Here is a 15,033-nt window from a genome sequence, read left to right as displayed (position 1 = left end):
CAGTTGCCAAAGGATGGATGTTGATATGGGACAGGCGGAAAGGCACTGCTAACAGCTACTGTGCTTCATTTTAAATTGATAAAAATGTTTTAAAATTATACTGCAATGATAGTTATTCAACCCTTTAAGTGTAACAGAAATACTAATCTGTCCAGTCTAAATTTATCTTATACTATATAAATCCTATCTTTAAAATAATTAAAACAAAAGGACATGGTTTGTATTTATAAAATGCTAAATTAAACAACTGCAGCATGAGGTTTCCACTCGAAATGTTATTGAATGAGACTAAGGGGTGACTCAGTAGTTAAGTGCTTCATGTCCTCAGAAAAGAACCAAAAGGGCTGGCAAGATGGCTCAGTCTAACAACCTGAGTTCAATATCTAGAACCCCTATGGTAAAGGGACAGACCCAGTTCCCTGTGGATTTCCTGACTGTTACATTCTCACCATGGCACATGTCTTTACATACACAGAGAGACACGCAAATACATAAATGTTTAAGCAGAGGAGGGAAAGCACATAAAGCTGGGTGTGTATCCCACCTCTAGATTCCCAACACTGGGAGACAGAGACATGAGGATCCTTGGGGCTCACTGACCAGTCTAGTCAAAATGGCAAGCTGCAGGTTCAATAAGAGACCTGCTTCAAAAAAACAGAATTGAGAAAAATAGAGGAAGACACACAATATCTATTTTTGGTCTCCACATATGCACACAACATATGCACATGAACACATACACACATTAAAGAAAGAAATTAAATCAAAATCAAATGTAACATTCACCAAAACAGACTACAGTAGAGGCCATACAGTGAGTATTTGTATATATAAAAGGACTAAAATAATAATATAATGAAATGAATTATAATTCTAGCATAGGGTACATGACAAAAAACCATGTGTCAAAATAATCAAACACACAGCAATAAAAATTTAGAGGACAAGTAGGATGGCTCAACAGTAAAGACATTTACAGTTATGCCTAAGGACCTGAATTCCATCCCAGAGACCAACATAAAGAGAAGAGAAGCAACTCTTGTAAATTGTACTCTAACTTCCACCCAGTGTGACACTCACACCACACACACACACACACACACACAAATAAATCTAACAGATATGAATCAATCACTATGTCACACAACAATAATTCCAGCAATCAACAGGGCTGTGAGACAAGAGATTCTTGTAATAGCAGGCCGCCTGTTCCTCCTGGCCACCCAGAACCGAAATAATCACACAGAAACTGTATTAATTAAATCACTGCTTGGCCCATTAGCTCTAGCTTCTATTTGGCTAACTCTTACATATTAATTTAACCCATCTCCATTAATCTGTGTATCGCCACGTGGCAGTGGCTTACCAGTAAAGTGCCCAGCATCTGTCTCCAGCGGGTTATATGGCTTCTCTATGACTCTGCCCTTCTTCCTCCCAGCATTCAGTTTAGTTTTCCCTGCCTAGCTAAGTTCTGCCTTGCTATAGGTCCAAAGCAGCTTCTTTATTCATTAATGGTAATCGCAGTATACAGAGGGAAATTCCAAATCAGGTTCTTTTTTTGGCTGTCCTGGAACTCGCATCGTAGACTAGACTGGCCAGACAAGAGGTTCTTACATTGTAAGCCAATTCTGGACTTCAAGAATAAGTCTCAGGATAGTCAAAAAAAAAAAAAAACAAAAACAAAAAACAAAAAAAAACAAAACAAAAAAACAACAACAGAACAAACATACAAACAAAAAGAAGGGGGGGTGACACAGAGAGAGAACATTGAAAATAATGAGTGTAACAGCGTAAACGAATGCAGACAGATTGTAAAAATACATATACAGCTTTAATGGCGAAATAGACTTACAGAACCACTGTTCCCGCGGAGACCAGGAAAGCAGAAGAAGCATGCTCGCCAAATTTATAGGCAAACACACCCCCTTAGGGGCGGGACTTATCCCTACATCTCCCCTTTTTGTCTAAATAAGACCGAACCAAACCAAATACAACTATATACAATAACAACAAATAATAAATATAACAAACAATATTGAGAATAAAAGCTTTGCTAAACATTCTATCTCAAGGAGTCCAAATAATGTAGAGAGTAACTACAATTATATAATCTTCAACTCCGTCAAAGATCTGAGAAGGGAATAAACACTACTCAACAAACGAGATATATCCAAAATGTGCAACAATTGACAGAGACAACTGACTACCTGGGCAATCACCCAAAGTCTTGTTTGTAATGTTGAGTCAACCAATTTTGGCTAAGGCCTAACATAACTGACATACCATTATTAAAGGCAAGGAACTTTTCAAAACTATCTTACCCTGTCTTGGCAGGATATGACAGTCCTGTTTTATCCATTGATGCACGCTCTGTATCTCTGTCAGTGGTTGAGGTATGGACATTTCTTTGCCCAAAGGCCAGTTCTGCCAAATAGAAAGGCTCCAGGTGGAGTGTCTTTGGTGCTCAACATTCTCTCGGGAATAGAGCGGTGTTGCCAGGAGCAATTGTGTCTCACTATCACGAAACTCTGAGTTAGATTAAAGGCCATTTTCTACTGCTCTTTGAAGAGGTCGAAGATTATCTATCTATACTGAGTATAATCTCTATATATCTAGAGAACCTGATTAGTCTAATTATAAATGACAAACTTAGATGACTATTTATCTATATAATTCTCAATATCTATCTAACTTAAAGACTAAGACAATAAACAACTGTGTAACAAATGAGGATAATGACCTCCAAATATAAACACTGTACAAATATACATTGCAATATGGTAAATATATATCAATACACAAACATTATATAAGTATCTTAATCAGAGGTAGAAATGCACATTGCAATATGGTAAACATATACAATATATATTTATCAATACAATATGTCAATACATAAAAAATGTTTTAAACAGAGATAGAAACATGCATGCATACAATAGTCAATATAATTTAACTTTGTATCAATATACAAGAATGGATACCAATATATTTGTCTAAAAGCAGTAACTCACAATTATAAATCTATTATCCCATCATTCCCTCTTTTTTTTTTTCAAAATGATCCCTGAGCTTATAAAATTCCTCCCCCAACTCCCAACCCCTAAATGATGTCCCTGAACCCAGGGGTAAACTTTACTGGGAGAGGGGACGCCTTATTACTTACTACAAATGAGAGAGCTGGAGAAAATAAAGGGAGGTGGGAGATTAATTGGTAACTTATAATGATCAGAAGAATTAATGTAAATTGTACAGTCATTTGAACCGAACACACACAGATAGATTCTAATTTTTATACTTGATATCTGTTCTTATTGTATATGGTTTTGTATTGAGTTTGGAACTCTCTTATTTAAACAAAAGTGGGGGTGAAACAAAAGGTGGGGACCTTCCTTCAGCCAAAGACCTTTGAGAGGCTGGACCAAGTTGAGGCATAGCTTTGGGATGCCAAAAGGCCGCAGTCTGCCCGCTAGCCTCTCTCTTCCCACACTCTACCACTCTACACCTTGATGTTAGACCCCCATACCTGTTCTGTGAGTTTTCCCTTTTAATAAAAAAAAAAATAAACCTTAGAATACCCTATTTGTAGTTAGCTTGTGATTATTTAACTCACGTTCCCCCCATTTGACACATTCTATATCAGACAAATTTCCAAATTATTATAATAAACAAAAGTAAGCAAACCCAAGGAGCCCTGTACAAGACCCTTTATATAAATTTATAGAAAAGGCAAAATTAATCAGTGTTAATAGAAGTATGAAAGTAGTTGTCTGGATGGTGTGGGGAACAGGATTAACTAAAAGGGGTAAAAGGGAACTTCTCAAAAGTTGTCCATATCTAAATCTGAGTGCCATTTGCACAAGCAACTATACTGTCAACACTCGGCTGCACCAGGAATGTAGCTTAACAGTAGAGCATTTGTGTAGCATGTGTGGCATTAAAGGTTCAGTCTCCAACACTGAGGGAAAAAACAAACAGTGGATGCAGGATCTACGATTTTACAGTATATATATTTTGGCATAAAAAACACAAACTAAAAAGGGTAACATGTGTTACCCTTGGCTACACAACCCTTCCATTTATATCCTAATTCTTATCTCCGGTTGCATATTCTAGGAAAATTTATCTCTGACCAGCATTATCTGTTTTACTTTGCTTCATTTCCTATTGGGACATTCTTTTCAACACATACTCACATGTTGGTTATTTCTACCCCTGACCCACAAAATCTTTATTCCAACTCCTCCATTATATCCCTGCTCTCCTAACAGTAAATGCTCCACTGATAGCAAGTTCCTCTGAGTGATATAATACTGGTTTCACACATTTATTTATTCTGTGTGTGTGCTACTTGTGTGGGGGTCAGAGGACAATCTGCAGGAGTAGGCTCTTTCTCCTTCTACTGTGTGAGCTCCTTTTGAAACCCGCACAACAACAATAATAGGGAAGGCCATTATTATTATCTCTGATTAACAGACTAGGAAAGAATTCCTAGGAAAAGATTCATCAAGATTACATAACCTTCCAAAAATCAGATAGCAAATAAATGATTCTAAGCTTTACATAATGTGTTATCTTGTTCAATATACTACACTGAGACACTCAGAACTCTTTTAATATAAAAATGCTTGGTCTAGGAAAAACACCCAGATATAGACCATAAAAAGGGGGTGCAGCCATTATCTATGGCCCATTTTAAACAACATTTCAACAACTGAGAACTGCTGTTACAATATGATTATACTGTATACATGAAGTGACCAGATAATTTACTATCTAAATGGAATGTGTTCAAGAACAAATAAAAAAACTACCAGTAATTATGTCAAGATAATAGTCATCATCCAGCTCCGTTCTGCGCAAACTAAGATCTGTAGTCACCTGGCTTCTAAGACAGCTTCATTTATGTTTTATTGCAGCAATTTTTAAAAGCAACAACCAGAGAAAGACATGGCAGCACGCCAATGCACAGGAAAGGGTTAACATTTGGACAGTCAACTATCATTTGGTTCCAGTTTATCTTTGACAGTTCTGCTTAATGTAGCAATTCTCTGACTGGAAGGATTGAGAGTTAGAAAACCTTCTGTGTTTTCTCAAACAAAGATGACCTATTTATAAAAACGAGCATTAGCAGCTGACAACACTGAGCATAGGAAAAGGTTCCTGTTTCCGTTTCCTCAAGACAGTGCATGAATGAAGTAGTTTTAGTGTATCTTAAAATTTTACTTGACCCACCAAGTAATCTTATGACATAACAGTTTATTTAGCAATCTGAATTTTAAAATTCTTTCGAAGGAAGGAAGGAAGGAAGGAAGGAGGGAGGGAGGGAGGGAGAGAGGGAGGGAGGCAGGGAGGAAGGAAGGAAGAAAGAAAGGAAGGGAGGGAAGGGCAGGCACAGGTCCTAAAATGAATTTGAAAACTCTGTCCAAACGCTTGAAAGAAACTATCTCAACAAAAGTCCATCTTAGCCCGACTCTGGTCTCCACATAATACTCTCCTTCTGAGTGGTTTGGATCACTCTGTTGGATGTACCTCAAAACTGCGGAGTCTTACAGTGAAAACTACCCCAGGACCCCACCCACAGCCCACACAAACTTTCCAGTGTGGGCTTAACCCACAGAAGCAGTTCCAGAATGAAGACAACGGAGGGCACAGTTGTACTCAGTCCCAAAATAGTGTCAGCCAGACCTAGCCTGGCCAGACTGCATAGTTCATACCCTCTCTGCCCCCAACACTGTGCCCCACAAACCTGGTTCCCAACCAGACTGTACACTGAGGTTATGAAGACAAAGCAAAGTTCACACGGAAATTTCTAAAGCGTTATTTAGGAAAACATACACAAAGCAGTAGTCAAAGGTCTACATTCTAACTTAGACTCTAACCCTGGCTAAAGCAGTTCCCACAGAGAGAAAGAAAAAAACTTAAATACTAAGTCTCCTAAGCTTAATTAAGGCTTTAACATTTCTATTGGAACAACTGAGTAACAAAAGCATTAGTTTATCAAATATGCTATATCACAGTCCAGATGAAGACCAGTTAGAATCTGATACACATGACAAAGAAATCGGTGTCATAAGCCATAAATTTCTTCGTCACTAACAGTGAACAAAATATAAATTATGAAAATCAGACTACTTTCAGTCAAATCATTCAAGACCCTAAGTTTAAAAAAAAGATTTTTAAAAAAATAATGAGACAGCCTTAAGAGTTGAATGCTACACTAAAAAGGGATTTAGTGAGGCATTCGCTAACTTAGATAGGCTTGAGTGAGAGACGTAGAAGTCCTGGACCCAGTTCAAGGCGCATAACAATTTATGTGAACGTGAACAAATCACACTACCTCTAATTTTTAGTGTCGTTAACTGTAAAGTGCAGCAATTACATAGGTACATTTGTTCCTGTCTATAAAGTGAGGTTTAAAACATGTCTTTCCTCTTCAGATGGCATCATTCCCTAGGGAAATGTTTTTAAGGCTTTTAAGACAAAAACTAAATTCCACTCATAAAACATCTTAAAATGTAAAAGCATTGAACGAATAGTGGCACACACCTATCATCTCAGCACTCAGGAGATAAAAGCAAGAGGGTTTCAATTTGAGGCCAGCCTGGGCTATTATTAGAGCAAGTTCTAAGCTAGCCTAGTTTACACAGTGAGACCCTGTCTCAAAATATCCAAAACAAGACAAAGTTTTAAAGTTCATTTTCCCATTAACACTATAGGACACGGGTTAATATCGCAACAGTGAGGTCTATCATTAAACAAAAGCCTGTGGTAGAAAAGAATTAGAAAGGAGCCTCAATTAGACTCAAGGTGTATCTAGTTTCTAATCCTATATTCTTTGATAGCCATTTCAAAGTCACACATTACTATATTTAGCAACAATTATTTTAAGAGTGAGGCAAAAGCAAGAACACAAGACATGAGGTCAGATTTTGATAACTTGTGATCACCAGAAAAGGATCTTAATACCTAGCTCTTGGGTTTACTGTTAGACTGAACAGTAAACGGGAACACGCCTAACACCATGGCTGATAAAAGCTAAAGAAATGCTATAACTGCATTAGCTGCAGGCCTCGCTGGGAACTTTCCAACCTGCCACTTCCCTTCCACATCCACCCTGCCTATGTCTGAACCAAGTTACCAGAAAGAGAAAAGCCAAAGAATTCCTACAGATGTCTTACATCTGCATAATTTTTCAGAACATTAAAAATAGTGTGCTGTTTCTACAAAGGCATCAAGATCTTCCTGACTTTGCTACTAACAAGTTCTAGGCAAGGCTCTCAACTTTTCTTCATTTTAATTCCTACAACAAAGTGATTTTTTTTTTCAAGCCACGTCACTGTAGCTCAAAACTTTAAATGGACCCTGAAGAAGCAGACAAAAATTTCACTATCACTTATCCATCTTTCCAAAATACTTTCAAGGCTGGTGTTAATTACATCAGTCTTGAAAAAAACTGGATTCCCACGTTATAGACATATCTTGCTGCTACCTGCTAAACAACAGAAGCTTCATATTTGGATATTTCTCCAGTGAGGAGTGGACAGGAAGAAATGGGCAATTAAAACCACCCAAAGGATGTGTTCGTCATGTGCCAGGCCCTGAGTTCAATTCCCAGAACAACAACAACAAAAATCACTTAGAAGAGAAGATTGTTTAGAAAGCATTTGTCTAGCACACCTAATGAATCTGTGATGATGGAAGAAAAGCAGGAATGAAGAGTGGGGATTAACTGCTGCTGTACTGCCTATCCTAATCCATCCTGAAAGGCCATTAACTGTAAAAGGTGTATTGATATGCTGCAATGTTACTTACCAAAAAGCCTGTATAGGGCTCCATATTGCCACACCTAACTTCTTCCCGCATAATGACTCTTTGTTCGTCTTACTGCAAAACTGTGCATTTAAGAGAAAGGCAGCAACCGAGCTGCATCCTATGTTACCTGAAGATTAGGTACTAAGTGATTACCAAAATTACCATCCAAAATGCATTAAATTACCAGGACTTAAGTCCTTTAAAGCTCACAGATTTGAGCTGGGGCCTCCCTTTCTTTTGGAAAACAAAGACCAAGATCTACTTTTTAAAAGGCATTCCAAAACACTGGGTAAATGAGGAAAGTTATCTTTTTTATAACTAGTCAAATTTACATAAACATTCAGTAGAAGCTAAATAAAGTGAGCAAGGCAACTTAGGTATCACCATTTGCCAAAAAAGAAAAAAAAAAGAATAATCAAAATCCTGAACCTGTGATTGGGTGAGCCTGTTTTCACTATATTTCTACATCTCACGAAATTAATTTCACTTGTGACGCTCCGATAAAAGTAGGTAAACATATGGTACCTTCAAGAACGAGAGTACTAATTCCAGTCATAGGCAAATATTTTAGACACACAATTTCACAACTTGGGAACAATCTACATGAGAAGTGCCAACTTTGCAGATCTGCTCATGGCCAACTATGAAGTTGTATCAGAGAGCATGACACACAGGCATGGGCACACACTGTGCATGGCACATTCCGTTGGGGCCATGATCATCCCTGGGTGGGTCGGTGGGGGCGAGGGGTAGTTACATTTTCATGAGAAATTCATTAAAAACATAAAAACAAGCCACAGACCCTGAAATCTGAGCAAGGGTCACCTCAAGCAAGCGGCGACAAATAGGGCAGTGCCTTGTGCCACAGACCCAAAAACTTCGGAGGAAACCAGAAATGTCCTGACAAAGTGTGAGAACATCCAGCGTGAGGGGGACCAGCGGGAAAGGGTAGCTCCAGACCATCCAAGGAAAGGGGCGATAGTTCTCCCGGGATCAGCAAGCTCACGCCCAGCCCGGGCATAGCTGTAGCGGCCGCGCTCTGCTTACCTGGAGGACGTCATGTCACCTTCCCGTCCTGTAGCACAGCGCCCCGTGCCCGGTGTCCGATGCTCAGCGTCAAAACCGGCAGCAGCAGCAGGTACCACAGCAACTGCTCCCCAGCTCTGGCACTCAGCGACCAAGAGCGCGTCCTCACACACCCCGCGCGCGGGCGGCCCGGGGCGAGCTGGCCCCGCGCGCTGATTGGCCGCGACTGGAGGAGGGCGGACGCCCCGCCCCCGCCAGGCCGCTGCAGCCCCGCCCCCAGCCCTGAGCGTTGAGGCTCGCCGCACGAGCGGCTCCGGCAGGCTCGCCGCCACGCGGACTAGCTGACCTGCCAGAGGGCTGGCTAGCGGGCACGGTGGCCATCTTGAGTCCTGGTAACCACCTCCCCGTTGCCCTCCCGGCTCCACAGGGCAAAGAGGTTGAGTACCCGCCTCAAAAATGGCCGCGCCGCTGGCAACGGGGTTCATAGTCACATGGGCACGCTCTACCTCGGCGAGCTCAGGTCCCTTTACAGCTCTGGGGAAAAGGACGCTGTCAGGGCAAATCGTCGACGTCAAAACCTCAGCTGCAGACGAAAAGAGGCCGCCTAGGAAACCTCAGCTGGAGGAAAACTGAAAGCGTGGCAACAGCTGCAGGACATGCTTAATTCCAAGCTGCTGCACGGGGAGTCGGTTGCAGATGATGATCCCAAATGTTCTTGAACTTCAGAAAGACTTAAGGCGGCTTATCTAATATAAATGTATTCAGGGGTCCCTAAACTGAAGCAGGATCTAGGAGGGAGAGGTCCCGACATCCGGTCCTGTTAACGTGTACTCAGGTGATCCAGGTATGCACTAAAGTTTTACACACACCCTGTGAACCAAGCTACCCAATGCTCCATTTGTCACACAGGTCAGATTACCTCGCTTGACTCAATACAGGAGTTGTAAAACAAGCATATAAAGCTACAAGAAAATGGTGTTAAAGTTTACAGTGAGCTATGGTGAGTTAAGAAACCGATAATAAACTAATAAAAGCTGCTGGGAAACTGAGTGATAAATGCTTTATGCCCCAAATAGCTTTTGTTTATTCTTTTTTTATTCTCTGTGTAATAATATTTATGTTAGCTGAGAACAACATCCAGCGGCACTCATTTACTGAGCAAATAGTGATCAGTTTCATTGGTTTGAAATGTATCAGAAACAAGTTCAACACCATCAGGCATTAAAATGTGGTTGATGGGGGGGGGGCTCACAACCACTCCAGCTCCAGAGAACGTGCACACAAGTGGCACACATTCACACACACACACACACACACACAAATCATTTTGAAGCTGTGATTGAAGGAACCAAAGAAAACATAATGTACTTAATTTTAATGTTAAAACTGAAGCAATGTGATTTTTCTTGAGGCTCAGAAAAATATATTTAGATACTGGTTGCTTCAGAAATTTAAACACAAAAATATTATTTCAACAAAATGGCCTTGGATGTGATTGTTCTTTCAGAGTCAACTGAATAAAGGGAAGAAGAAGAAGAAGAAGAAGAAGAAGAAGAAGAAGAAGAAGAAGAAGAAACAACAATGGAGGCCGAGGAGTGTGCACTCGGTTCAGTCTCAAGTCCTCGTGACTTCTTTTCTGTGTACTTTATCTAATCTTAGGTTAGGAGGCTGGTATCAGAGCAAACAGACATCTAACCCCAAGTGGCTAACTGACTCTAAACAGCAGAACAAAGATGCGGACCCACCTACTAAACTTTTTCAACAGATGCTCCAAGACCAGAAATAACAGTAATGCTCTAAGATGCAGCCAGTCTGTTTTTAAGAATACAATAAAATTAAAAAGCACTCTAGAACATTTTTAGTAAAAGATAAATGAGCACATTTCTGGAAAGTCTTTGGCAACATGTATCAGAAATTTCATTTTTTGAAGTAATTATTTATTTAAAAAGTAGACCAATATGAACATATTTTATACAAATATTTTATATTGTTACAAACTTTAGCATTAACAATACCAAAAATGTATCATGTACTGTAAGCCTATCTTAAGCTAATATTTCAGAAATAGATTATACAGCTATTATAAAATGTTTCCACAGAGCAGAATATGGTCTTAATCACTGAGCCACCTTTCCAGTCCCAAGGAGATGGGAATTTTATTTGTGACCTTGTCAAAAACTTTCTAACCTTTAACAAATCATTTGACAGTTAATGTTAAGCTTCCTTATCTGAAACACAAAGAAGTTCACTCTGTGTGACAGATCAGGTGTGACAGACAGGTACACTTCAGTTCTCACGGGAGAAAGAACTGTGTCCTTGTGTCCAATACAAATCAAGTCCTTTCTTTCTAGAACCAATCAATTAGTTTTAGTTAGGGAGATCATTCAAATAAACACTGGAGTATGTAGCTATCTCAAGAGGCATTATAAGAAATCTATGGTTTCCTTCTGATTAGCTGCATATTCTTAGGTTGTACTTCACTTTAATGTACCGTTTTTAACAATCTTTAAATGGAACTTGACAATTTACTGGAGAATTTGAAGTGTACAATAACACTTGAGTGACTAAACTTAATTTAGTAAAACTTTTTAAGAAAACTTTCTCTCAGGCATACAAGTGTTTAATTTTCAGTGACCTACAAATGTCTAGTGAGCAAGAAAAACTATTTAAAAGTACAGAACACTGCTTCCCAAGCATTCATTAATATTTATCTAGTGTTTCGCATGGCTTTAATCCCAGCACTAAGAAGCAATGGCATGTGGATCTCTGTGAGTTTGAGAGCAGCCTTGTCTGTGTAGCAAGTTTCAGGACAGTCAGGTCTACAGTGAGACCTTGTCTAAGACACATATACATTATACACTTATACATTAACACACACAATGTGTGTGTGTCTGTATACATCATCTCCTTTTCCATGCTAGACCTTTGAGATTCAGCAAAGATAAACAAACAATGCTCCTTTTATGGATTTACATTCAATCTAAAGTGTTACAGATGAATAACCAAGAAACAGACAAGAACCAAATAATCTGTGCTATATGGGAGGCACAGAGGTTCTTGTGCCCACAGATAAACACTAAGGGAACCAGAAATGTTAACAGACAGAGTTGTTCCTTCAAAGGAAAGTGTGCATCATCTATTATCCATCCAGAAGACTGGGAGTGGATGTGGTTAATAGCCTGGTGACCTTTGCACTATCTGTGTGACCAAGACCACACCAGATCCTCCCCCAGACTCTTATCAATCAACAGATCCACTTTAAGAGTTTCAATGTAATCACGTCTTAAAGTTTATTGTAGTACATGGGACTGGGTTATCACCAAAAAAATTTTTGTCAAATTGACTGTGCTTAAATATGACTAAAATAAACTACTCCGGGCCAGAGCCTGGGACGTAGTTGTATTGAGCTGAACTCCTTTCTTGCCTCGCACGGTTGTCATTCCGCTGGCCATGGCAGTATTCAGAGAATCACAACCAAGACATAAATGCACGGATCTCCTTTGCTTTGGATAGTCAAGGAAGCTCTCTCTCTCTCTCTCTCTCTCCGCCAAGGGAGAACTAAGTTACAAGAGCTAGGTGGGGAAGGCCATTCCACATGACCAAACCCAAAAGACGAACTCAACCATCACTGTAAATAAACAGAAAAAACAAAACAAACCGAGGAACACATCATCTAGCCAATACAAGATACAGATCTCTGAGACACAATGAGCCTAGGAACATAACAGGAAGCCACTATCATTTAGTTTTAAACAAAGGAAAAATCTTACTTTGTTAAAAGATTCCCAGACATTATATGTGTAGAATGGAAAAAGAGAATCGTGAAAGCAAAGAAGAAAATCAGAAGCTTGACACAGCAATCCAGCGGACACATGTAAGTGGTCTGAAGCACAAAGATAGGGACGGATGTGAGGCAGTTGATCCAGGAGGCATTTGTGAGATAGCTAGCAGGTCCTGCTGGGGTTCTACATGTGGAGGATGGAGCTGCAGCTCACAGATAAAGAGATTGGAAGAGCAGAGTTCTCAGAGTAGAGAGAAATCAAGGAAACACAATTTATTTTCTAGTCTGTCTTGAACCATATGCTTTCTGTTGTTTTAAGATTTATTTTTCTTTTATGAGTATTTTGTGCACTGTATGTAAGTGCACTAATGCATGCAACACGTGTGGAGATCAGAAGAGGGCAAAGGAATCCCTGGAACTGTAGTTTCAGCCCATTGTGAGCCACCATGTAGGTGCCAGGAACTAAAGTCCGGTTCTCTACTAGAGCAGCAAGTGCTCTTAACCATTGAATCTCCTATCTCTCCAGGCTTGTTTTCTACCTATAAAATAAAATATGTGACTTGACTTGTGTATGCATTTTCACAGTAGCCTAAAGGGATGTAAAACTTAGTTTACATTCGCGAACTTAATTTACACTAGACACCATGCTGTGTATGTTGCAAGTACTCTCCCGTCCGAATTACAGCAGCCCTGGCAGGGGAGACTTTAGTATCACATTTTACGTTTTACAGAGGAAAAACTCTGAAGCTCAAAATGATTAAATAATTTGCCTCATGTCATCCTTCATAGACCAGACATCCAGCCATGATAGTCTGCCTTCAGAACTGGGCTAATTACATACACTACAGCAAACATTATCACTGGAATGAACATAAGGTGTTCTGACATGGCTAAGACTTTTATAAATACCCAAGTCTCCCACAATTTTATCCACAAGGCAATAATCCAGTCACACACAGCTTTCTAAATAGCTAGAGCATCTTACAAAATACTTTCAGAAATTGTTTTTGTTGGAACTCTATTTTTAACATTTCAACCACAATTTCATTTGTTAGAATGACTTTTATTTTTAAAATCAAAAGAAAAAAATGTTCATTCCCATCCTCCAAGAATTTCAGAGCAGGCCATCAGAGTATAATAGCATTCACATATAAACCCTGCTATGAGGAAGCCAAGGCAAGAGGGTATAGGATAAAAAGACTATTAATCTCAGATATTTTGCATTGGTATGGATTTTGGTATATTGATAAAAATTTAAAGTTAATTTTGTTACACTGTGTATATGCTTCCATTCTTATGAAGCTGATTTAAAAATGCAATGTATAAATAAGAAATGAGGTTAGTAATTAATGTACAATTCTCAAACTTGTAGTCACAATAGATGTTTTCAATGTTACACAGGTATATTTTATCAGATAACAATTTCAAACACTTCAAAGACCTATAGAATATGGCATTTAAAATGTTTAATAACTTAAGGTATTCATGACAATAAGACATATCTGCTTCTGGCATCACCAATTTACTTCATAGAGGGATGATGGGCATTGAAGAAACTCCATAGAAGTTTGCTTTCATTGTGGCAGGGTTAGCCATTTGTGCAAGAAACTGCTTTTCCCTTGACAGCTTGACAGTATGCTGTATAAACTGGACATGCAGGACCCATGGGAAAGTGACTGCTGAACTCTGTCAAAACAAGGTGGGATGGTCCTTCAGGGTTCCTGCTTCACAGCAGAGTCTGCCAGACTTTCTGCAGGACACAGAGGAAAGTGGCTGACAAACTTTGCCAATACAAGGTGTGTAGTCCGTTAAACTTCCTGTTTCACTGAAAAGTCTGCCAGATATTCTAGGACCATAAGCTAAAATTGGATGCACCAACATTGCAGAGGATCTCTGGGTGACTTACTGTCTAGGCAAAGGTCTCAGTTTTTAAGTATTAGTACTTCCTTCTGGGGTCTCTGATGGAGTTAAAGACTAAATACTTAGAATTTCAGTTTTTCTTAGTTATGATAAAAAGTAAAGTATAAATCTTTGCACTAAGATAAATAATGTAATGTTTTCTCTGAATTTGCTAAATACAAACAGGTTGAATACTGTAAATGTAAATCTTACTTGATAACTGTTTTTGTTGTGGTAAAGTTAAAACCTTTCATATTTATTTAGATAAAAAGGGGAAAATGCTGTAGAATATTATTAAGCTGTGTCACCTTTGTTTATGCTGTGGAACATTTGTTTTAATAATGCAAAAATGTGTTCCATTCTTTTATGCTGTATTTGTTTACTCTGTGAAGCTGTGTTACTTTGCCTGTCTAAAACTCCTGATTGGTGTAATAAAGAGTTGAATGGCAAATAGAAGGCAGGACAAAGGATAGGCGGGCTGGCAGGCAGAGAGAATACATAGGAGAAATCTG

At 39.2% G+C, this 15,033-nt stretch overlaps 1 protein-coding gene across 2 annotated transcripts in view; it reads right to left on the bottom strand.

The window, feature by feature from the left end:
* The window catches only part of Adk (adenosine kinase), a 386,675-nt gene that overhangs the window by 347,339 nt on the left and 24,303 nt on the right, over window positions 1-15,033 (bottom strand). Inside the window, exon 1 of one of the 2 annotated variants that reach the window (XM_041638897.1) lies at window positions 8,863-9,445. The exons of the other annotated variant lie outside the window; for it this stretch is intronic. Coding sequence (XP_041494831.1) covers window positions 8,863-9,326 — 464 coding nt within the window. The 5' untranslated portion in view covers window positions 9,327-9,445. Of the gene's footprint in view, window positions 1-8,862; window positions 9,446-15,033 lie in introns of those variants that run through there. 2 annotated transcript variants of the gene reach the window in all.

Source organism: Microtus oregoni, unplaced genomic scaffold, assembly GCF_018167655.1.
Source record: "Microtus oregoni isolate MIOR12 unplaced genomic scaffold, Mior012 000056F_ref0000123, whole genome shotgun sequence".
In the NCBI taxonomy this organism is placed as follows: Eukaryota; Metazoa; Chordata; class Mammalia; order Rodentia; family Cricetidae; genus Microtus; species Microtus oregoni.
Note: the sequence above shows the minus strand (reverse complement) of the source record. Positions and strands in the feature narration are given on the sequence as shown.